The sequence below is a fragment of the Leuciscus leuciscus genome (genome assembly GCF_965113295.1).
Source record: "Leuciscus leuciscus genome assembly, chromosome: 20".
Taxonomy (NCBI): domain Eukaryota; kingdom Metazoa; phylum Chordata; class Actinopteri; order Cypriniformes; family Leuciscidae; genus Leuciscus; species Leuciscus leuciscus.
The window spans coordinates 31,264,989-31,289,996 of record NC_138744.1 but is presented as its reverse complement, the minus strand read 5'-3'; the positions used below and the strand labels follow the sequence as shown (position 1 = coordinate 31,289,996).

At 39.8% G+C, this 25,008-nt stretch overlaps 1 protein-coding gene across 1 annotated transcript in view; it reads right to left on the bottom strand.

Moving 5' to 3' along the window:
* rpa2 (replication protein A2) overlaps positions 1-24,939 on the bottom strand; it is a 41,240-nt gene extending 16,301 nt beyond the window's left edge. Inside the window, exons 1-8 of the mRNA XM_082150473.1 lie at positions 24,795-24,939; positions 24,496-24,587; positions 23,073-23,174; positions 20,475-20,588; positions 16,781-16,855; positions 16,541-16,657; positions 12,376-12,498; positions 12,031-12,125 (exon numbers count right to left, since the gene is read on the bottom strand). Of these exons, the coding sequence (XP_082006599.1) occupies positions 12,031-12,125; positions 12,376-12,498; positions 16,541-16,657; positions 16,781-16,855; positions 20,475-20,588; positions 23,073-23,174; positions 24,496-24,587; positions 24,795-24,807 (731 nt within the window). The 5' untranslated portion in view covers positions 24,808-24,939. The remainder of the gene's footprint in view (positions 1-12,030; positions 12,126-12,375; positions 12,499-16,540; positions 16,658-16,780; positions 16,856-20,474; positions 20,589-23,072; positions 23,175-24,495; positions 24,588-24,794) is intronic.
* Between the last annotated feature and the right edge of the window lie 69 nt (positions 24,940-25,008).

Genomic DNA, 25,008 nt, shown 5'->3' with positions numbered 1-25,008 from the left:
GGCGCTTCGCACCCAATACGTCACGTCCCGCCGAAACGGGCGTGGCCTTGGGCTATAAACATAGCTTCGAGAGGCTAGCTAACTGATTTTTTATCTCTTCAGCTGAGCTCACGCGTCGCTGGATCCTGAGAGAAAGAAGCCGCGCCGTCAGAAAAAGCCTTTTCAGCGGGACGAGCCATTGCATCTGAAGCCGCTGGCCGCGCCGCCTTCAGTCGCCGTTCCTGCTGCGCTATCCGGCGTTATATCCTTTTCTCCTCTATTGTGTTTGTGTGTGTGTGTGTTCGCCGCCGCGACACACGCTCTCATTGCACTAAAAGAGCTGGGCGTCTTTTTCAAGATGCCCCACTCAGCGACGGGGAGCGCCATGTCATCGCGTTTCCTGCCTGGGTGAGAAACATGCAGCTCTCGCGCTCGCCGACGGCGGCTGCCCTCACTGCGAGCTGATGTCCGTGGCGACTCTGAGGACTCGCCTGGCTTCTTTCGTCGAGATTGCACCTCCGCCCGCTGCGGTGCTGCGCCGTACTCAGCGGGTCCCGGAACCTCCTCCAACCCGCAAAAGCTCGCCGGTTCGCCCGCCAGCTTCGCCACCTGCTTCGCTCGAGTCTCTCATTGACGGACAGCGGCCGCCGTCTGCCGCCGCTTCCGTCATAGATGACGACGAAGAAGCCGCGTTTATGGAGGATTACAGCTGCTGAATGGTCGCCCCTCTCCCTCTGTTCGAGCCGCGCAAACTGCAACGCTCACATGGGATGTCAGATGCGGACGGTCACGCGGCAACTCTCTTTACGTCATAGGAGAGTTTCCCCGCGCTCAGTTCGCGCATGTCACTCACAGGTGAAAGGAGAAAAGACTGTTTTAGTCCCGCTGAGGCTGGACCAACCTCCATTTCTCACACTTTTCTCAGTTCCCTCCTAAGTTCAGGCGACTGGAAATGTCAATATTGCAGTGTACGAGCCTGTTGTAATACACGCACGCCTGCAAACGATCGCCGTCACAAAACATGATGACGCTCTCTGGATGGACGTTTCCTTCAAAGGGGCTAGCTTTTCTTTACGTTACAAGAAAGCTATCCCGCCCCCTCGCGTGCGTCACTCACCGGCGGAAGGAGGAAGAGAGTGTTTTTAGTCCCGCTGAGGCTGGACCAACCTCCATTTTCTCACACATTTCTCAGTCCCCTCCTAAGTTCAGGCGACTGGAAATATCAATATTGCAGTAAACGAGCCTGTTTAATACGTGCACGCCTGCAATCAAACGCCGTCACAAGACAAGATGACGCTATCTGGCTATCCGCTACCATTCTCCATGGCGCTCTCGCTCTGCTGGCCGCCGCCTCCCTCCGCGTGAGCCTGAGATTGAGGTAAAGCCCGAGGCAAAGCCTTCCTAGCCCGCCTAGGAAAACGATGGTGTTCAAGTCCCGCTGCGGCCAGACTTCTACCAAAACTTCTCGCTCGTTCAGTTCCAGAAAATGCGACTGTTCCAGTGTATTTTGCAGAAAACAAGCCGGTTCCACAGCCCGTTTGCCTGCACACAAACGCCGTTTTTACGTCGGCCCAGATAAATCTCATAAAGAGTGTATTACTGGTATTCCGGCCACGGCTGATGGTGTTATGAGTGTGGTAAAAATGCCCACGGCCCAGTGCTCATTTCTACACACAGGCACAGCCCGTCCCACAGGGCTCACGCACATAAAATCGACTCATGTCGATTGCGCATTAAATGTAGTGAACGTACCCACGTCCCAGTGCCCACAAACACTACACACTGCATGTCTCTCGGTTTCTGTAAAACGAAACCAACACACATACAGTCAGCTCAGGCCGACGGTGTTTTCAGTGTAAATGTGCTCGCTGTCCCGCGCCCACATTCACTCACAGACATGACGAGCCCCACGGGTTCCCCCCCGCTCGCTCTCTCTCAGCTACCCGCCGTAAGAGAGTCGAGCACGGGCAGGCTGCCAGCTGTTATCAGCACGCCCCCCGCCTCGAACGCTGCAAGCGCGGTGTCTATGTTACAGCATACCGAAGCTCTCCAAAGCTCACCGAAGCCCAGTTCTCATTCAACCCCTAGCTATTCATGCAAATGCGTGGGCAAAGCTTCCCGGGGTATCAGAATGGGTGCTGAACATTATAGAAAGAGGCTATTCGCTACAGTTCGCTCGACGCCCCCGCCGTTGTGCGGTGCGAATCGAAACCACGGTAGAAATGGAAGTAGTACATCTACTTCGAGCCGAAATTGCGAAACAAAGGGGCCTTAGAGCCTTTATCTCAAGCTCAGAGCGAAGGGGGTCTATACAGCAGATATTTTCTGGTACCGAAAAAAGACGGGGGTCTCAGACCCATTCTAGATCTAAGACAGCTGAACAAAGCGCTTTCAAAACGCCGGTTCAGAATGCTCACGACCAGGAAAATCCTCTCGCAAATTAGCCAAGGGGACTGGTTTGTGTCAATAGATCTGAAGGACGCATATTTCCAAATACAAATAGCGTCACGTCACAGACGATTTTTGAGATCCGCCTTCGAGGGCCAGGCATATCAATACACAGTCCTACCGTTTGGCCTGTCCCTAGCACCCCGTACATTCACGATGTGCATGGACGCAGCCCTCGCTCCCCTGAAACTTCAGGGAATGCGAGTTTTGAACTACTTGGACGATTGGCTGGTTCTAGCTCAGTCACACTCAGAGCTCATAGAACACAGGACCTTATTACTCGAGCGTCTCGAGAATCTTGGTCTCAAAGTCAATTGGGCGAAAAGTTCACTGTCTCCCAGTCAGAGAATATCTTTTCTGGGCACAGAACTGGACTCGCTGTCTATGACAGCTCAGCTATCGCCGCAGCGCAGACTGGATATTCAGCGCATGACGGAAACCTTCAGCCGCGGCGCTATAGTCCCGCTCAAAAAGTTTCAAAGGATGCTGGGTCTCATGGCCTCAGCATCAGCAGTTCTTAAGCTGGGTCTGCTTTGCATGCGCCCGCTGCAGTTCTGGCTAAAAGCGCAAGTACCGCGCCGAGCGTGGACTTCCGGTCTTTTTCGCCTCAAGGTCGATCAGAAATGCGTCTCAGTTCTGAAACCTTGAAGAGCGATCAACTGGTACCAGTCAGATGTAAGCCTGGGGACTTCCTCGAGTGTGAAGGTGGTGTCTACGGACGCCCCCACCTCGGGATGCTCGAGGGCAGACCGTTCTTCGGCCAGTGGTCAGAACGAGAAAAGCTTCTGCACATAAACTGCTTGGAAATGATGGCAGTCGACAACGCGGTGAGGCGCTTTTGTCCCCAGATAACAGGACACCACGTCTTGGTCCGTTCGGACAACATGTCAGTGGTGGCCTACATAAATCGCCAGGGAGGTATCAGGTCCCGAAACCTTTACAGGCTGACGGAACGCCTCCTGGTCTGGGCTCAGCACAATCTGCGCTCGCTGAGAGCAGCGCACATGCCTGGCCACCTGAATGTGGGACCAGACAGATCGTCCAGGAACAATGTTCCAGCAGGGGAATGGTCTCTACACCCGCAGACAGACCAACTGCTGTGGGAGACATTCGGCAGAGCGGAAATAGACCTGTTTGCGTCTCAAGAAAACGCTCACTGTCCGGAGTTTTTCTCCAAGAGCAGGGATGCGCTGGCCCACGTTTGGCCCAGCTGCCCTCTCTATGCTTTCCCCCCCGTCGCGCTCCTACCTCAGGTGTTAGAGCGGATCAGGGAAAACGGATGCTCAGTGCTACTAGTGGCTCCGTTCTGGAAGAACCAGGCTTGGTTCCTAGTTCTGATGCAGCTGACGAGCGCTGCCCCATGGCCGATACCAGTGAGGAGGGACCTCCTCTCTCAGGCCTTGCCGTGTCGAACCAGAGCCTATCCAGATGGATAGTCGATGCTATAGCGCTGGATTACGCCTCTAAGGGCTTGCAGTGTCCGTTAGGTGTTCAGAGCGCACTCCACAAGAGGCATGGCCTCGTCGTGGGCTTGGTCCAGTGGAATTGCCTTGCAAGATATCTGTATGGCGGCAGGCTGGGCCTCCCCGTCTACATTTATAAGGTTTTATAACCTAGAGGTTCCCGCTTTGCAGGCTAAGCTGCTTTCGGTCTAATAATTCGGAACTGTCTGCCCCGATGCTTTTGGCCCAGAATACTGAAACTGCTTGAGCAAACGCTCGCTGATCGATCGCGCAGCTCTATGGGCAGTGTGTAAGACCCACTATATTCATTAGACCAGGCCGAGTTTCGCCCTGGCTGTGTGAAACACTATCAATATAATTGCTCCTTATAGGATGCTACTTATTACAGGAATTATGCTATTCTAGCCACTCTTTCCTGGACTCTCTGTGAGTTCCTTATGATCATGTACTATATGAGCCCGGGCACTTGCCCTTGGGACTTTGGTGCTGGATCTTAGCATGCACGGCGTTTTACACTGTGTTCCCCTAGCGTAACACTTACGCAGTACGAGAGAACCTCTTGTAAGAGAACGTACTCGGTTACTAACGTAACCTCGGTTCTCTCTAGAGAGGGAACGAGTACTGCGTATCTTGCCGTGCCTGCACATGCTCTGGTTCGCTCCGGCGATAAAAAACCAGTTAGCTAGCCTCTCGAAGCTATGTTTATAGCCCAAGGCGACGCCTGTTTCGGCGGGACGTGACGTATTGGGCGCGAAGCGCCCCCATTGGAGCTGACGTCACGAGAAGGCCTTATCGATAGGCTGCTGCAGTTGCCGCAGGGCAGCCAATAGGCGCGCGAGCCGTCTCGCCTGTGTCTTCATGCTGCCGCAACGCGTTTTACATTATTTCAAAAATTATGGATAATTTTTTGGCTTCAGTATCTCGCGGAAAAGAGATTTTCCCCTAGCGTAAGACTTACGCAGTACTCGTTCCCTCTCTAGAGAGAACCGAGGTTACGTTAGTAACCGAGTACGTTTTAAATGTGGAACTCTCTCGAAAACATTTACTACGTTTTTACTATCACAGCTATCAAGATTAACGAATCGTGAAAAGTATTGATTATATATTTAGATCTATTCCATCACCTGAAAGGTTGCAGTGATGAGCATTGAGCAGATGACAGACAGTCTTGTTGATCGCGTGAATGAAGAGATTTCATCATCGCAACGCAATGTCTGCACTCAGGGTGTCTACAGATATAAACAAGTCAAATTTAAGACTTTTTAAGATCTTTTTAATGCCACTTTGAATTAAATTTAAGACCAAACCTGTGATGGAAATACACATTATATTACATGCGTATATGTAATATTTAACCTAAGTAATTGAAATAATTTAATATTCACTCAGGGCCTGAATTTCATTTTGGAAAATGGGGGGGAAATCCCCCCCTTAGGTGATTCTTATGGGGGGGAATTTTTAATTTGAGGGGGGAGACTTTTTTTTTTTTTATTGCATGTATCTGGCCTAAATGTATGCTCACTCATTGCATTTTTACAATGGGGTAATTTTGTTCTTAAGAATTTACACAACACAAGGAAGCTTGATTTCAATCTTTGAATTCAATTGAAAAAAGTAGCACAAATAAATACAATAGAATAAAGATACCAATAAAGAGAAATAAAAAGAAAAGTTTTTGCTTAGGTCTAACACTAGTATTCAGAAATACTACAGAGACTGAATAAAGTAATCAAATTTAAAATAACACTGGGTAGTATTTTAGTCCTGACTAAATTAATTAATTAATTAAAATAAATTAATCCTGATTCCTTAAAATGAAAGCTATGGTTTGTTGTTTTGACAACCAAATTAATGACAGACACATATGGCGCTGTCCCTTTAAGAGCTAGTGCACGGATCCCGTTTTCATTATACGGCCACGTGCGATTTATGCTTATTTAAGACATAACCGACTGTGTTTGGAGGATACTCACCAAGACCGAAATTGACATCATTTTCGCATGTTTTTGACTGTTAAAGCGATAAAATCCACGAAAAATAACTTTTGTAATACCTGCGAGCTGTTTGTGAGGCGGCTTTACTCTATGTATGTGTGCAGAGAGAAAAAAACATTCCTCAGACAGCGCGCAAGTACTGAATAGTTTCAAATCGCACGAATGTTTAAACTGGTAAAACTTTAAAAGACGTGCAAATGGTAAACTTTAGTTACTCATGATGCAATGCTGGCCCGATTATGCAAGTGACAATTCTGTCTATCCCGACTCCCGAAAAGCGAGAGTGTATTATCGCCTGCAGCTCTTAACGAGCTGATAAGACGCAGCACCGCTGAATCACTCACGCTGTTTGTGAAATTGCGTGTCGCAGACAGTTTTAAAATGACTGATTTGATTTTATAATCTGTGTGGATTAATTTACCAATACAACCTACATGCTAAAGTGAATCAATGTTTGCAGGAATTTCCCGCATTATAAGTGGGAGACCTGCGGGAATGATTAAAATTATGCGCCGAAATTCGAGCCCTTTCACTACTTGTTTATTGAACTAAAATCAATGTAACATTTGCAATGATGAGAATATTCAGCAAAATAGCTCCCGTCATGTTATGTTACTTAACTATATCACGTTATAAATAAAAAACTCAACATTTAGAATTTTTACCTCAGTATTTCTTCTGGGAGTTTTTTTTATGTTTGCCGTTATGCTCATTTGTTTTGATTTCTTCCTATAAAATCTATCACAGAGACAAGCAGCGCGAGCCTCAACAGCGTTACCAGAAAAAGCCTATATTATCATTATCAATAGCTGTTTATGTAATAAAATCTGAATCATTCTCGCGATTCGATGCTTCACTGGTTATTTGACAGACATTAGGTCCGTCAGACTGGATACATTTTAGCGGTAACGTGACCAGAAATATTTAAGACCTATCGAATCTGAATTTAAGACTTTTTAAGGCCTTTTATTAGGAAAACTTTATTTAAGACATTTTAAGACTTTTTAAGGACCCGCGACCACCCTGTGCACTCTCACGAATACTTTCACCAAATAACACTGCAAATACAATGTAAATACAGTAACAGCATCATTGATTTCATAACGAGTTTTGGCAAGTGTCCAGATAAACTTGTGCTGTGTGATTGACAGCTTGGGCGAGATTCTTTGATTGCTTTCTGTGTATAATTTAATATATAATAATTTAATCACAGTTTAAATAAGGTTATTTTCATCCTACTAAGAGAAATGACGTGAAGTTGATAGTTTAGTCACTGGCTTGATTTACTAATGCATAAACAGTATTCAACGATTTTGAGATAATCTGTCTGAACTTGAATAATTATACATCAGAAATCACTGATCACAGATCAGGCATTAGAATAAACATGATTAGTTCCATTTTTGTGGCGTTTGCTGGCAGATTCATATAGTAAAAGTCTGTTTGCAAAGTCTGTTTGCAAAGCCTGCGCCGAAATTTACCAAATAATCCACAGTGAAATACACCGAATACAAACAAATATGCAGTGCCGAGACATTCACAATGTTGAAAAAACTAAAACAAAAAACACTATCCTAGCATTAGGATCGTTTGGAAGGTAACGGTGTCGATCTTTTCTCGTTCTCATGTCACTATTCACTAACGCTCCAGTGGGCGGCACTAAAGACCAGTGGTGTAGACGTAGGCGTTTATATTCTTCTGCAAAGGCGGTCTTTCGCTGCTCTGTGATGTCATAAGTCTCCACTTTTTAGATCCTGTCGTTTTCTGACCTTAGTTTCAATAAAAAGCAGTTTTTGGAATAACAAGGAAGTTCTGAGTTTTGAAACGTACAGGGTACTTTTATAGTATAACGAACTCTAAACGGTCAAACTGTCGTAACTCTTGTTTCCTTCTAAGAGGTCCTAAATCAAAATAACAGCCACACAGCCGGGGTCCGTGCTGTAGAGGACTAATAACGAATTATTAATTTTCCTAATTTTAAAATACATTTTCCTAATGTGAATGTAAATATGTAAAAATTATTGCACAGCATTATCTTATCTACTGTTATCTTGAGATAAAGATGTTTGAAATGGTACAATCTATCCTAGATGGAGCTAGATACATCATCAGCCATCAAAATAACCAGTTTCGTAGCAACATTCAAAACTCAGCTGTGCCAGACTGTTTTTAGATGATGTGACTTGATGATCTGTGCTTAAGTGCTTTTTGTGGCCAGTTCTTTTAATAACCTGAAGATGCCTTCTGGGTGCACACATAATGTACATCCTGTTGCAGTGAAAAGACGCATCCCTTCCACCCCTTCCCAATAATAACATTAATTTAGTAAGTCTCATGATTAGTTAACAGTGGACGTGATCAACCTCTTATAAAGTATTGAACACTTGCTAATATATCTAGTTCCCATATTCTCAATATAAAAAAAAATATATATATATATAAAAAAAAGGGGCTAAAGTCTAGATCGTCATATAATCCTGGGTATTTCAATGCCTTAAGTTTATAATCCAAAAAGGGCTCATTTGCATATTCATAGAACCACGTATACTAAATGATGCAAGGGTGTCGGGTTACATTCAAGCTATTTTAAAGCATAAAAAAAAAAGTAAGGAACTTTTTTTATTTTTTTATTATCAAAGACGAGTTTTAAGGGATAAAATGATTGACTACAGGGGGTCTTTAACTGAATAAATCTTATTTGTATGAACATCTAGAAAAGTTTTTCATTGCACCACATTATCACAATGATGACATTTAAACATCTCTTTGGTTTATCCGCTAAACAATTGCTTCCACGAGACTGTGATTTATAACAGTGAACTAATGTGTCTGCTTAAGTTGTGCTGCTCTTATCAATGGAAAATCTGGAAATGTATCTCCCAACAAATCATCAATCTGTAAAATACTATGATAACTTTGTAAAAGACAAATCCTGAAATACCATTTCTATCCCAGAACAGACAAGGAAACAAACTATTGAGTCTCAAGTCTTATGAAAATGGGAGCTCAAGTTCATGAAATAACAAATGAAGCTATGGAAGAAAAATAATGTCAAATGTTTGGACAAGCCTGTTGAATTGCACTACTTGAAAAAAAATAGGCCTTACATTAACCATGCTTGCATTTGAATAATAATAATAATAATAATAATAATTCATTACATTTATATAGCGCTTTTCTCAGCACTCAAAGCGCTTTACATAGAAGGGGGGAATCTCCTCAACCACCACCAATGTGCAGCATCCACTTGGATGATGCGACGGCAGCCATATTGCGCCAGAACGCCCACCACACACCAGCTTACTGGTGGAGAGGAGACAGTGATGAAGCCAATCAGTATATGGGGATGATTAGGAGGCCATGATGGACAGAGGCCACTGGGCAAATTTGGCCAGGATGCCGGGGTTACACCCCTACTCTTTCGAAAGACATCCTGGGATTTTTAATGACCACAGAGAGTCAGGACCTCGGTTTTACGTCGCATCCGAAGGACGGTGCTCTTTGACAGTATAGTGTCCCCATCACTATACTGGGGCGTTAGGACCCACACAGACCACAGGGTGAGCGCCCCCTGCTGGCCTCACTAACACCTCTTCCAGCAGCAACCTGGTTTTCTCAGGAGGTCTCCCATCCAGGTACTAACCAGGCTCAGCCCTGCTTAGCTTCAGTGGGCAACCGGTCTTGGGCTACAGGGTGACATGGCTGCTGGCATTGTGCATTGTATTTTTAGGGCTTGCATTTTTATGGGCTGAAATTCAACATGGTTGAATATTTAAGCTGTGAATATTTCAATTAAAAACATTTCAAACACATTTTCATTATTACAAATTCAATAATCCATATTCACCTTTCATATTTCACTTCCAAAATATTCAAACTGATTAAAAATACAACCTATAATATTCAACAGGCATTTTTCGGTCCATTTTATTTCGCTTTGCAAATTCGCTTCCACAAATTCAGTGGTTCAAATTCGACAGTAAATTCAGCATTGACATCCAGGAACTGCAGGAAAAGCAGTAGATTGCCGAGAATACTCTCCATCTGCTGTTAGTCGACCTCACCAGCAGGGGGTGCAAAAGCGCGTGTTGTTGACGAAGACCAGAGCAACAGTTAGAGCAAGCCATTCATTCATAAAATGAAAATGATTATCTGTGTCAGTATATATGCGGAAAAGATGATAAAGACACAAAAGGTGTGTTTATGTTTCATTCAATAACTTCATTGTTACTTTCCCTGTGAAGCCTACATGTCATCAGCTTTCTCTACCATGAACGGGATTATAATCGGTTTCCCTCAATACCTCATACTCAAGGATTCCCCTTCCGTCTCGGGACAAAACGCTTAACGTAGCTTTATGGACTAATACAGTGATATAAAAGACCAAACTTTATGTAATGTAGGCTGTAGGCTACAGGCAAGAAGATGGACTCAGAATATGAACTTAATGCGCAAAGTTTCATGCTGAGCGTTTCGTGATATACTGGCACAATATCAACACTTGATCAATTAATACTAACACTTTCTCTTCTCTTCTCTTCTCTTCTCTTCTCTTCTCTTCTCTTCTCTTCTCTTTAATAGTATAGTATATAGTAGGCTGACGTGTATTGCATTAGCTTAAACTGGGAAGAGTCATAGCACTTGCATATTGTTGTCCTCCTATTGTTAGTTTAACTGTAAATCGCTTTGGATAAAAGCGTCTGCTAAATGACTGAATGTAATAAATGTAAAATTGGCTTGACATTGGACATTCGCACATTTAGGGACCGTCTCCAAAGTCGCATACAACATTATACACGTTTCTAACTTCAATAACAAAATTTAATTTATTTGAATCAAAAATCCAAAGGGTGCGCAGTATGCCTGACACTACATGAACACTTTATAGTTGGTTTTATGACTGTAAGTCGTTCTATTCAAATGCTATTGAAGTTAGAAACGTGTATACCAATGTCGTATACACTTTAGAGACGGTCTCTAAATGTGCGAATGTCCAACGTCAAGTCAACTTTATGCCAGTCTATCACTGGGAAACGCTCAGCATTAAACTTTGCGCGTTATTCGGAGTCCATCTGGAGCTGGACTTGCGTTTGGTTTTTAATATCACTGTATTAGTTATATTAGCTACGTTAAGCGTTTTATATGTCCAGCAGGGGAATCCTTAAGTATTGAGGGAAACCCTAATAGCCTGCATGCAGCACATTGCCACAATATAAAGTTAAGGCAACTAAACAACCAAGAGAAATATATATCAACCTCAAAAATGTAACATTGGATCTGTATATCCACATCGGGGAATAACATTATAATCTTGTTCACGGTAGAGAAAGATGCATATAGGCTACACAGGAAAAGTAACCGTGAAGACACTGAATTTAACATAAAACCGCCTTCATAATAATCACAAATACACTTACATTGCTGTAAATGAGTTTTATGAATGAATGGCTTGTTCTAACTGTTGCTGGTCTTCGTCAACAACACGCGCTTTTGCACCATCTGCTGGTGAGGTCGACTAACAGCAGATGAAGAGTATGCTCGCGCAATCTACTGCTTTTCCTGCAGTTCCTGGATGTCAATGTTGAATTTACTGTCGAATTTGTGGAAGCGAATTTGCAAAGCGAAATAAAATGGACAGAAAAATGCCTGTTGAATATTATAGGTTGTATTTTTTAAAAGTTTGAATATTTTGGAAGTGAAATATGAAAGGTGAATATGGATTATTGAATTTATAATAATGAAAATGTGTTTGAAATGTTTTTAATTGAAATATTCACAGCTTAAATATTCAACCATGTTGAATTTCAGCCCATAAAAATGCAAGCCCTAAAAATACAATGCATTAAAATGCAAGCATGGTTAATGTAAGGCCTATTTTTTTTCAAGTAGTGCAATTCAACAGGCTTTTTATTTAAAAAACATTTGACATTATTTTTCTTCCATATGAAGCTTCCTATGATAGGCAAAAGAGGAAGCCCTTCAGAGAAATGTAAGGACGTGCTATTCTCACAGCTCATTCGGGTTACCAGAAGAGAAACGGAAACTAAGAAAGAGGAAGAGAAAGGCACAATCTTTTCTTGAGAGTCAAGGTCCACTACAAAAGCTCTTTCTTTATAAAGACACATCTCAGGAGGAGAAGTTTGTACCTGATAACACTGACGCTCATGCTATTCAGCTTCTGCTTGAGGTCTTGCATGCTGATGCCTTGAGGCTCATGACAACTCTTGATCAGACCCAAAACCTGCACAAAGACCACAACTCAACATCAGCAAAACACAACTCTAAACTACAGTCAAAAAGGGCACAGACAATGAAAAAGAATAGCAGAGTTGCAAGATCTAATTTTATGATAATATATCTTTTGTGGAAGAAAAAGACAAAATAATGTCTGATAAGATAACCATTTAAAATATGTTATTGTTCAAATACGTCATCATCACATACAAAAACATTACGTAATAACTCTTGCACAATGAGGCACTTTGACTCACCTGGTTCTGGTTGGCACTCAAACCATTGACTAGCATACTAGCACCAGAATAGCTCCCTGCAGACCCTGTGCTAGCCATGCTAGTATGAGACACGGCAATCGTGTTCATCCCTCCGCCTCCTCCCTATGAAGAAAGAGCATCTATTATTAAACACAATCTAAACAAAACCATTAATGACATAGTGAGAGACATACTGGCCAGGTTGATCACGGTTTCCAGTCCAAGAGAGAGAATTTACTGTATAACGTCAGAATGTGAATGAAGAAGTCAAAAGTATGACTGTACAATTAATCAAATCATGTTATAGACTAGTGTCTGAGAACATTATAGCGCAAAAAGACATGTGCTTGTCAGTTTGGTCTACTACACACTCAAGCAAGCGTGCGGTCTCGTGCTGTTTTTAACGTCTGTCGTCTCGAACTTCATCTCCAGGGCTTCTCTGGGAGTCACTTCAGCAGCATTTCACCATTTCATTTGAGAAAACTATCATTAGATAGACAGAGACTCAAAGGCCTTCACTAAAGCCCACCAAAATAAAAGTTTGGTTAAAGAAATTGTGACAGACATATTCAATTTTATTTAACTTTATTTCCAGACTCATAGTCCATTAGAGAAAAAACAAACATCAACCTACACACAATTACATACAATACATTTAAAATAGACAATTATGCCAATACTTCCTCATAGATGACTGGTATCGCACCACGCTTTGCTAAGGGTTTGACATAAATAATCTTTTTTTTTTTTTTTATGAAACACCAGACCATTTTTAACCATGTTTTAACTTAAACAGTAAACCTGAGTGCAGAAAAAAATAAAATAATAATAATAATCATCAAGGTAACACTTCAGTTTAGGGTCCAATTCTTACTAACTAGTAGCTTATTAGCATGCATATTACTAGGATATTCACTGTTTATTACTTATAAAGCACATTTTAATGCCTTATTCTGCATGACCATATTCTACATCCCTTAATCCACCCAATACCTAAACTTAACAACTACCTTACTAACTACTAATAAGCAGTAATTAATATGAGCAAAATCATATTTCAAACCAAAAATCTAATTTGTTAAAAAGTCATTTGATTACATATTAAACATTTATTAAATATTAATTACACTTAAAATATTATGAATTAATTTGATTACCACCGTTTTTGAGAATAAATTTGTATTAACTCATAAACACAACATTCAGAAAATGTTTGACTATTTATTTTAAATAAATCAAATGTTTCTTAGTAATATTATTACAATTTTAATAAATTATTAAATTGCAAAGATTTTATGAATTCATATGATTAAACATTCCTTTTAATTATTAATTTGTTTAAAGCCCAATCCAGAATAATTAAAACTGAAAACACAGAAATTGGGAAACAATAAAATGATTTCATAGGGCTCTAATTATTATACTATATTATATTATATCTGTCAGTTCCAGTGTGTATATTATACATGATTTGAGAATGTTCCAGAGATCACCCGATTCTGTGTTTATGTACTTGTACTCATAAAAATGCTCAGATACCAAAAAAAATTTAACCACGAAGTAGGGCTGGACGATTTTGGATAAAATCATAATCGCAATTAATCAAACAAGTTACCTCGATTACGATTATTGAACGATTTTTTTTTTTTTTAATTCTTATGTCACTGACAAGGCTTATACTGTAAATACGTTCACGGTTATTTTTTCTAATGAAAGAGTTAGGGATGTTCCGATACCACTTTTTCACTTCCGATACGATACCGATGCCGCAGCTTTGGCTATTTGCTGATACCGATATCAATCCGATATCTTTATTTTATTCTTGAACTAATACTACTAATAATAAAATATATGGAAGCACTTTCCTCAATTAACCACATAAAAACATCTCACTCAAATAGAGAACAAATACTTCTCCAGTATATCCACAACAACAGTTGATAATGAAAGACTGCCACCCTTTATTCAAAAGGCCTTGAGATATGTTTGGTAACCTGAATGAATTTAAAATTAATTTGCTATATTTCAGATCAATATATTTGTTTCCTTAAAATTTAAATTAACTTTAACTTCTCATCTGAATTATAAATAATTTATTTCTGTATAAAATAATACTACCATTAAAAACATTTGATTTAATTTTTTAATCAATGTAGAATGTGTAACTTAAAAATAAAAAGATTAGTGCTGTTTTAGGACAAGAAATGAAAACCAATGCAATATGATGAATGTCCAAAAGATGAGATCATTTTTGCTTTTTGATAATTTGATTTAAAAAAAATGTACACAGTGTGTGATTTTGGTTGGGTGACAGTTGTAGGTTACAGTTTGACAAAAGCACAATGTTTTACACAAATATAAGTAGGCTGAACAATTTGCCGTTTTAATGATGTCCTGTATGAACAAATTGACGTTGATGTTATAATGACGAATTATGTTTTTATGTTTCCACTGTTCGATCGCGCCCGTGCCTCTCTCTCTCTGACACACACATTCCAGCATTGCAATCTTGACATCGCAGCCTGTTCATTATGCTGCGTTCACACCAAACGCGAATAGAGCGTCAAATTCGCGTCTATCGCGTCTAGTTCTAAGCTTAAACATTTTGAATCCATTCGCGCGTCCAAAGCGAATAGGACGCGCGTAAGCGAGCGTATGTAAGCGAAATAGACGCGCGTTCAGGGACGGGGCGGAGTCAAGTGACTACACACGCGGTAATATGTTTTAAGGGGAAAGTACACACACAGTAGGCGGAAATATTAATAGGATTAAAAAAACGACTTGGTAAAATTACGTCGGTTACAGGCTCTGAATTTCGGTTTCGATTACTTTTCGATTAATCATCCAGCCCTACCACGAAGTGTGTATACAGTATAGTGTTTGTGTTCAGACAAAAATACAGACAACAGAAAAAAGATTTGGACATATCAGGGATTAAAAATGTCTATTAAGTAAATGCATCTAGTTAACAGAATATTAAGCATAAATTCAATAGTTACGCCTGTTTAGCCACTGTGAGCGAGCATAGACCCTTTCATAGACAGTCGCTGAAAGGTTTGTATTTGCACGGATGTCAATAGCAAAAACAAAAAACAAAACAAAAAGTAAAATGAGGAACATATTACTAAAGTTACTTCACAGTAAGGAGAGAGAGACACAGGGCTCTATTTTAACGATCTGAAACGCAAGTATCAAGCGCGAAACGCAAGTAACTTTGTGGGGGGGTCTTGGGCGCTGTTGCTATTATACCGGCGGGATAAATGACTCTTGCGCCCGACGCAAATCTAAAATGGGTTGGTCTGAAGTAGCTTCATTATTCATAGGTGTGGTTTGGTCGTAACATGAAATAAACCAATCAGAGCGACATCTCACATTCCCTTTAAGAGCAGGCACGCTTGTTCCATGGCGGCTTGCTATTATAACGGTGGATTTGCCAGGCGCACGCCAGGAGCGCTTCACAGCCGAGGACACCGACGTTCTCGTCAGGGCCGTAAAAGACAGAGAAGTGGCATTATATGCGGATGGGAGAAACACACCCAAATTAGCTTCGGTTAAACATGCGTATAATAATTTGGGTAAATGTGTAAGCTAGATTTATGCCTATTTTTTCACATCTTCATGGACACAACAATGATTTCCCTTGTGTTAATATTTTTCCTTGTAATAATGTATGGTTTTCTAAAAATGAGAACTGCTGCGTCTGTGTGTAGATGAGAGAAGCAAAGTGTATGCGCGTTGTGCACACGCTACATTGATTATGGTCAAGCATGCGCCCTTAAAATAGCATATGAATAACATGCGCAATGCGCCACTGACTTTAGACTAGGTTTTTCCTGGTTGGTTAGTGGCGCAATTTTTTTCTAAACCTGCAAAATAGCACCAGGGAACGTTTGCGCCGGAACATGGAAAATGCAGGGCAGGAACATGCTGGTCAAGGGGGTTATTTTTATTTATTTATTAATTCATAAAACAATGAATTGTAAGTTCTGTCATATTTTTCAATTACTTTTACTGTCTTAGTTTTTTTTTCCCGTGGTATCGATTCAGTATCGGTATCAAGGCATTTTTGTCTGGTATCGTATCAAAGTCATAATTTTGGTATTGTGACAACACTAGTAGGCATTGTGTGTGAGTGAAAAGCAGAAGTATAGTGTGTTAGTCTCACCATGTTCTGTGGTTTGCCCAGCAGCATGTGAGCATTCACAACCTCCAGCATATGTGAAGTGACTTCATTCATGTCCTCCAGAACTCGCACGCTGAACGCAACCAAAGACCTGTTATTCTGTAACGACAACCAAAAGTTTCAGTTTGACACTTTTGAAGGTGAAAACGCAAAAAAAAAAAAACTCTGTCCACACTTTCAAATGTAAAAGCACGATTATGCACATTTACATTCAGTTCTGACCTGAAAAGAGCGGAGGTTGCCGGAGACTTTGACATAAGTGCTTGGAGGAATGACAGAGTTATCCACACCCATGTCCTGGAGAGATTTAGGAATAAATATACGTAGGTAGTTAACTTTTTGATCAGTGAATTTCCATGACTTTTCCACGCATTTGTGGCTACTAAAAAATGACTTTTAAAGGGTCATGGAACACTAAAAACAAAAACAAAAATGAGATGTTAACAGATCTATTATGTACAGGTTGTACATCACTGAAAATGATGATAGCACTCATTATGCTTATTATTAAGGAGAAAGTGGTTACTTTATTTTTTCACAGCCATTTCATTCTTCTGGTTTAAAAAGGGACGTTAAACCACGAAAGACACAAAAAATGATAGGTATATGCGTTAATTTAGAGTGGTGATTCGCTACATCAGTTTCTGAGCTTTTCTCTGCATTATTTGTAAGAATTAACTCTCTTAACTCAATCACTGTGCTGTATTATGAAAGAGATCACATTACAGCAAAGACATTTTTCCTTGTTTTTTTCCTCTGCCTGTTCAGCTTTGTGGTGTTTTCCTTCAGGCGTATGCGTTGTAAGTGTGTGTTTCATCAGTATAATAACAGAAAAGTGTTCTTTGCATGTCCCCTACGATGCGGTCAGTGCTGGATTTGACTACCAATACGGAAAATATGACTATCGATATTAGTACATATTTAATATGTAACACACACACATCAAGAGAGTGGTTTATGCAAAGAAAACTGCAATGTTTAACAACACTCACAGCACAGATCATAGTTCAGATGTGTCAAAGCAAGAATGTTTCAAGTTATCAAGGACTTATTTCATATACTCTTGTGCCTTAGACATGAACCAGCACCATGTATGGATGCACACCTCATCATGTCTTCTTCTCTTGAGTCTTTATCAAATCCGAGGTATGAACAATCAATGCTAAAATGGGGTTTCATGACACTTTAAAAATAATTTTATAGAGAGACAATTTGTAACTCATTTAACAGTGTAACAAGCCATAACAACTTCCATGTAGGGCTGTGACGGAGGCAGTTCTTTACCACCGGCGGTGGAGCGGTGGTTGGGGGGTGAGATATATATATATACATAAATAAGATATATACATACACGCACACCTCAATTAAAAAAATTTTGAAATAAAATAATAATAATAAACCAGGCTTAAATATCCATTTCGTAACAAGACATGCGTGTTTATTTGAGCACTTCCATCAATGAAACATCACACTAAAGCCTGTAAAGGATTGAATGTCAGTAAATAATATGAACTTAAATAATATAATAAAATTTAATATTTAAAAAACATTTGTTTTATATTTCCACACAAAGACGCGTGATATAGCCTAAGTCTACTGCTCTGCGCTTTGAGAGGGATCAGGGATGTGGGACAAGAGCAGGAAAGAGACCATCTCTTTTCTAATATCTTCAGGTTTTCTACTTCTTGTAAAAGGTCTAAAGAACGAATTTTGTGTTCCACAAGGGCAAGACATTTAAAGGGTAACTCTCGCCAAAATGCAACCTAGGGTCTTTTTGTTAATCTACCCGAGGCAAACATTCGTGTAAAAGCAAAATTAGAATGGAAACGCCACTTTTAAGTTCGACCGTATTTTCGTTTTTGGTCAAATTGCCTTTTGAATCACTACGATAGCATCAAAAATCGCTATTTTTAAAACACTAAGAAGGCTCGACACAACATGAAACTTTGCTCGAAGTATCACCAGGGGCTCTACACATGAACTCGAACATTGAGAACATTGTGTACAAAGAGTTTACTAAAAAGAACGATTTTGAACAACTCACTGTTGCTGTGTCCGCCGGCATTTGTCAGTCAAAAATAGTCGATCTATTTCAATACATATAGTCGATACATCATCGCTGTGAGATCCAGTGAGAAACATTCCGATTCGACTCAGAGTTCTCTGTTATAAACCATAGATATCAGATCAAACAGCGCTGACATAAACCAGGAGAAACGCTTATAGAAGGCTTTCAGTGATTCCACAAATCAGCAACATTCACCATGGATTTAGCCTAATGTAGTAACTCTAACCATAACTATATGGTTATACGCTATATATAAAATAGTCAAATGCTAAGTACTAAACATCTTTTTCCAGCACTTCAAAACTATAATATATTTAAAACTAAACATTTTAAGATGTAGGAAAACTCTTATTTAAACACTTATTTAAAAATAAAAAATAAATTAAATTACCATTGTAAACAGTGGGATGCTTATTGGCTATTTTCACTCCCTAATATACATTTTTTCACTCGTTTTGCTTTTTAATTAATATTAAGACATTCTGAATGATAATAATTCAAGTTCATTTCATCTACACCCTAAATTAAGCTTAGTGCTTTATTGTCAGCCCCAGTGCTACCAGATATTTTTTGTAGAACTCAGTTGCTCCGGTGCTGCTGCCCTCAAATGTTAGTCTGGAGCCCTGTGAACTTAAAATAAAACTGCACATTGTAATATCTGTACATTAAGTCTATTTATTATTAAAGAATTTGTCAGCATTATAGTTATTTTGGGGGAAATTTGAAAAATTGCATTGCAAGCTGACTTAAGGTGTGCCCCTAAATTTTCTGCTTGTGCTCCTAAAATTTTCAGTCAGGGCTACAGCGCTCCTAGTAAAAAAAAGTTCGTCTGGAGCCCTGAAAGTGCCGTTTCCATTCTAATTATGCTTTTAAACGAAAGTTTGCCTCGGGTAGATTAACAAAAAGACCCTAGGTTGCATTTTGGCAACAGTTATCCTTTAAGCCAGGGTTTCTCAAACTCGGTCCTGGAGGGCCACTGTCCTGCACAGTTTAGCTCCAACCCTGATCAAACACACCTAGCTGTGAGTTTCTATTGATCCTGAAGACATTGATTAGCTTGCTCAGGTGTGTTTGATCAGGGTTGTAGCTAAACTGTGCAGGACAGTGGCCCTCCAGGACCGAGTTTGAGAAACCCTGCAATGTTTGATTTTGCGCTGCCAGAGTAACTGAAACTAAAACCACCCGCACGTGTGAAACGCGCTTTACAAATAGGCAAAACTTGACGCGCCTTACCATGATAACAAGCAACAAACGGTGTTAAATAGAATTTGATGTGCAAGTAAAATGGTAGGCCGTCTTTCCTACAGCGTTTTTCTACTTTACCACAGTAATAGGCCTAATTAAAAGTGAACCAAAGGAAGAAATGTTTATAATCCCCTGCAAAAATGGGTGAGACGTGATTGAAGATTTGGGAAACGAAACAAGAGATTCCATGTCCAGAGGAATAACTAATGGAATATTGTTAAATTCGCTGATAATCGGGTGACCAGATCGCAAAACAGAACACAAACTAAGCTGACAAAGCTTAAATTTATGGGCTCATGCACAACTCTCTGTCGTCATGAATCCAATTGTTTCCATGGCTGTGATGTAACATTAAATTGCTAACCAATTATTTATTTTGTAAACAAAGCTTTCTGCTTCACTCCTGTCATAATATTCATGAAAAACAGCATTCACATTAAAAAAAAAAGTGTTTTGCTGGACCACTGCCGGTGCTACTCAGCCACAAGTTCACCGGCACAGCCCTACTTCCATGACTTTATTTACTCATTTCTGTGGCCTGGAAATCACATTTCAATATGATTACAACTCCGAAACAATGCTGGAAGGCATCTGAACAGGTACCTCTGTGTCGATCCACTGCTTGACGTCCATGGGAGCCGCAGTCATGTCGTCCACCTTATACTGGATGTTGATCGTGGATTTATCAGTGCTTCTGATAACACCAACAATAGTTACCTAGAAAGTGTCAGACAAAACAAAATGTATTGATGGATGAATGAGTGCATTAGCCACGTTGCAACTATTTCCGTGTTTTACCATTACGAGCCCAGGGGTTTATGATAATGTTCAACTCACTTACACACAGAGAGATATTCAGTCTTGTTTTGGGGATTAACATGACTTCTGACATTTATAACTTCTCTAAGTTAGTGTATTTTCTGTTTTCCAAATGTAGTGAGTTTAGTTCCTGATAATAAAATCTATTCATGCCTCTTGCCTGCAGCAGTGCAGCGTTGGTCTTCTCATTTATGGCATTCAACATAAATCATACCCATTATAGAAATAAATCTACCTTTAAGATGGATTTGTGTGTGTGTGTGAGTGAGTGTGTGTTAGGGGTGAGTGAGATTCAAATCTTTTTTATTTAGTTGTGTATAAGAACGGCTTTGTGTGTTACTAATTATTCAGAATAAGCTTAAGTCCGCAAGTATTATTATTGTATATAAGCTGCTGTGCTGGTACATAATTCTATATTTTTGTATAAAAGCTGTTTGTGATTTTGTCTGAAAGATTATATTGCTCATTGAACATAACAGGAGGATGTTGGTTAGAAGTCTATTCATTTATGTTAGAGATTCAGAATATCCTGAAGTTTGTATTCACACTACAAGTATGCTGCTAGTACAGGCACACATTTCTTTTCCTGTTGGTTCTTTGCAACGTTGGGACATATGCTGGCAAATGTAACTTTACAGCTGACTTGCCATATCACTTTAATTTGTTTTATTAATAAAAGATATTGGAAGTAATATATTTTAGCATCGCAGCCCTCTGAATCGTAATCGAATCGTGAGGTGCCTAGAGATTCCCACCCCTAGTGTGTGTGTGTGTGTGTGTGTGTGTGTGTGCTGGTGCTCTTATTTCTGCCCTTAAAATCACAGAATGAAACCGTTGTAATGTCAAACTGAATACATTTTAAATGTGTTAAATATCATCTCATGTTGGCAGCCTATTTCTTTTAAACATTTATGCAAAGATACTTGTCAATAAAAATTATACAGATTAAAACTTACATTTAATAAAATAGGTGTGTTTGTTCTTATCTTTCCTGTCTGTTAAAAGCATCAATGCTTCATCTGGTCTCTCTCTCTCTCTCTCTCTCTCTTTGTGGTATTTTAAGGGTAGTTGTTTAGAGAAGTGGTTCTCTGATAGATACATGTATGTAGATCGCCCTCAGGAGGTACAAAGAACAACCACATACAGTCTATTCACATTTTTAAAGATAAAATATAAATGAAGGTGACTTAAAGATGTGTTTTATGGGCATAACCGGCCTAAACTAGTGTTTTGCCTTGATGCTTATTGGCTCACTGACATTGACGAGATTAACCCCTTAGGTATCGGAAATTTGGAACCGAATGACAAGATGTTTTTTGATACTCAATAGTATCGAGGCAATTCGGTCGTAAAAAATATTTGCAGGCTTTGCCAAATCGCGGTTTAATGTCGATTAATCGTGCAGCCCGAGTCAATTCTGTAACGGGCGCCACTGAAGATAGTGAAAATGACCTTAGAGGACTACTTATTACTGTAAGATTTATTAATAACCTTGTTTCTATGTTGACTGTACATTATAATGGACTATTTTTCTAAACAGAAGCTATACAATAATACACAGAAAATGTAAATAATTTAAGCTTAATCTAATATTTCACATCCATATTTTTATTTATATGAGTAACCGTGTAATAAGGAGGATTATAACCGTGTACAAAATAAAGCCTGGCAGAATAATCGGAGATAATATGGAGAAGAGATACATTTCCTTTAAATTTGTTCGAGTTGAAATGAAAAATGTTAAAACCAGGTGTAAATGAGGCCTTCAGCACACCTTGAGCGTCGACCGACTTAGTTTTTTCTGTGTGTTCAGTTGAGTTTTTTGTTGGTTCTAATCGGATGCTGTCTGTTTTTTCTTGGCATATTCAAAATGTAGAATCGGCGACGGGGCGTCGGTGAGAGAGAGAACTCAGATTGGCTGTTCAGTTTAGCAAACGAGTCAGGGAACGAGAACACAAGGCGGCAAAGACAGAATTTGTTCTAATTTTACGTCATCTCACCTGAGCATTACAGGGCGCGCATATTTTCATAATGACATAAGAAGAGTGGAATAAAGAACGTGATCAGCGTGATTGATATTCAAAACGGTAAGCGCTGCTTTGTTAATGGTTTATATATGCAGTCCTAGTTTCGCTTTCCCTTTTTAAATGATGAATATAGATGAATATATCTGCTTATATAGACACTCCTTTACACGCAGGTGCAGAACGTGTGTGCTAGCTGACAGTCAGCTGTAGTTCTTTCATTGTGTTCAAGCACAGATTTTCCCCCGACGCAGGCCGACAACAGTCTGCTTTCATCAGCGCTGGTTCTTGGGCATCGGTTTGGTGTGTCCCTACCTTTAGACATTTTGTGAGCTTGTGTTAGAGACATCAGACTCACCTGTGCGATCTCTACCTCTCCCACTTTAAAGACGTCCTCCGCCTGCACTGCAGACATCAGCTGAGAAACCGTGCAGGGAACGATCTGCTGCGCTCGGGATCTCTGCACAACACACATTTCATTTCATTCAAAATAGGAAAATGTACACATTATTAAATTACTATAATAAACTACTATAAATTATTTAACATTCTCATTCCAGTGAGCAAAATTGGTAGACACTTCTGAGAAAGAGATGGTGTCATCAATATTTTTATTCTATTTTCTTAAGATTCATACCTGGAAATAATTAATACATCTGATAAAATATAGTTGATCACTCTGACAGCCTTTGATTTTGAAGTAAAGCAAATTCCACAATGCAATAAATAGTTTTCCCTTAAAAAATATTGACAAAAAATATATATTTAGAGGTAGCTCAATCATGTGGAAGATTGCCTATGTTAAGCTGTGTGGCGTTATTGTGATATGCAAGTAATATTAAAAGTTGCTGCAAATGAACTACATTTTATTGAAATCAGAGCAACACTGACATGACAACAATGACAACAATCTCAAAAAAAGCACAAAGTTTTCCACAATCCCTCATTTCTGATGCTCAGCAGCCAGTGTTGACTTTTTGCAGTCTGGATAGGTCCGTCGGTGATCTTCCACCACATGAAGGAGAAACTCCAATTGTTCTTCAGAGTGTGTGAGATAGCCATTGTATTCTTGAATCAGAGCCACTCATCTCTCGGCGTGATCATTGACTACTTTCATTGCATGTATGGTTGCCTGTGCCTCCTGATAATCTGCTTGATTCGGCCAAAATTCCGGGTCAATTTCAAGGAACGTAATGTAATTTTTTAAACCAAAAAATTTGCTCTAAACCCAAACAATAACCAAGGTGATGATCATCAATAGAAATATGTATTGATTCCACCAGGAAAGGTAAATCTGCTGAACCAGGTCATGGATGGATTAATTTGGATTTAGTTTCTACAAGAAGTAAACTGAGATATGTATCTAAAATACATATTTAGGAATATATGGTGCATTGGATGCTTTTATGGAGATTTTTTGGGAATTTTACTAGGCAGGTACAATACCAATTCAAATGATCTGTTTTTACGAAAATCATCAAAATCTCAGAAAGTTTAAAGCTATTGAGCTACCAGTAATTATTATGTTACTGCCATAAAAATTGGCATGCTGTATTTTCTTATACAAAGGAACAATATAAAGGGTTAAGAGCATGACAATTGCAAACTTTTAAAATAAGGACCACCCTAAATATTTATATATATATATATATATATATATATATATATATATATATATATATATATATATATACCAAAAAATGATCAAATATATGCTGTATACAAATATATGTAACGTTACACATCCCATACACGTTATTGTCAGGTTGAGTCAGACTAACCCCTTTCTTTTCTCCTCCCTGAGAAGCGGCTGGCGATCCAAATCCTCCTGGAGACTGTGTGTATCCGACCATACTGGCCTCACCATATTTACCTGCAGAAATATACATGTATTCTGTTTCTATCAAGACTGATGCATCAGTGACCAATGCCTGCCTGTACTTCGAGCAACAGACACGTCCCTGACGACAACATGACTAACTTACATCACACTTCACTGTTTAACTGAGCTTTCGGACCTCAGATTAGCGGGTTATCAAGCCAGATATTGTTACACACGAATCATTAATAAACCACATACCTTGGTTCCACATTTTACTCGCGAATGTTTTTCTTCGGAATACGAAATAGACCGACAAAACAACACTCGAAAATCTCCCGCCACCACTGATCGCACACTGTTTGACGTCACGTCTCTAAGTCCGCGCTCAGACAGTACGCATGCGCATGGCGCATGTTTGCACCGCCTCGAAAGTCCTTCTGCCAGATCAAATTACAGAAGAGATGTTCTTCTG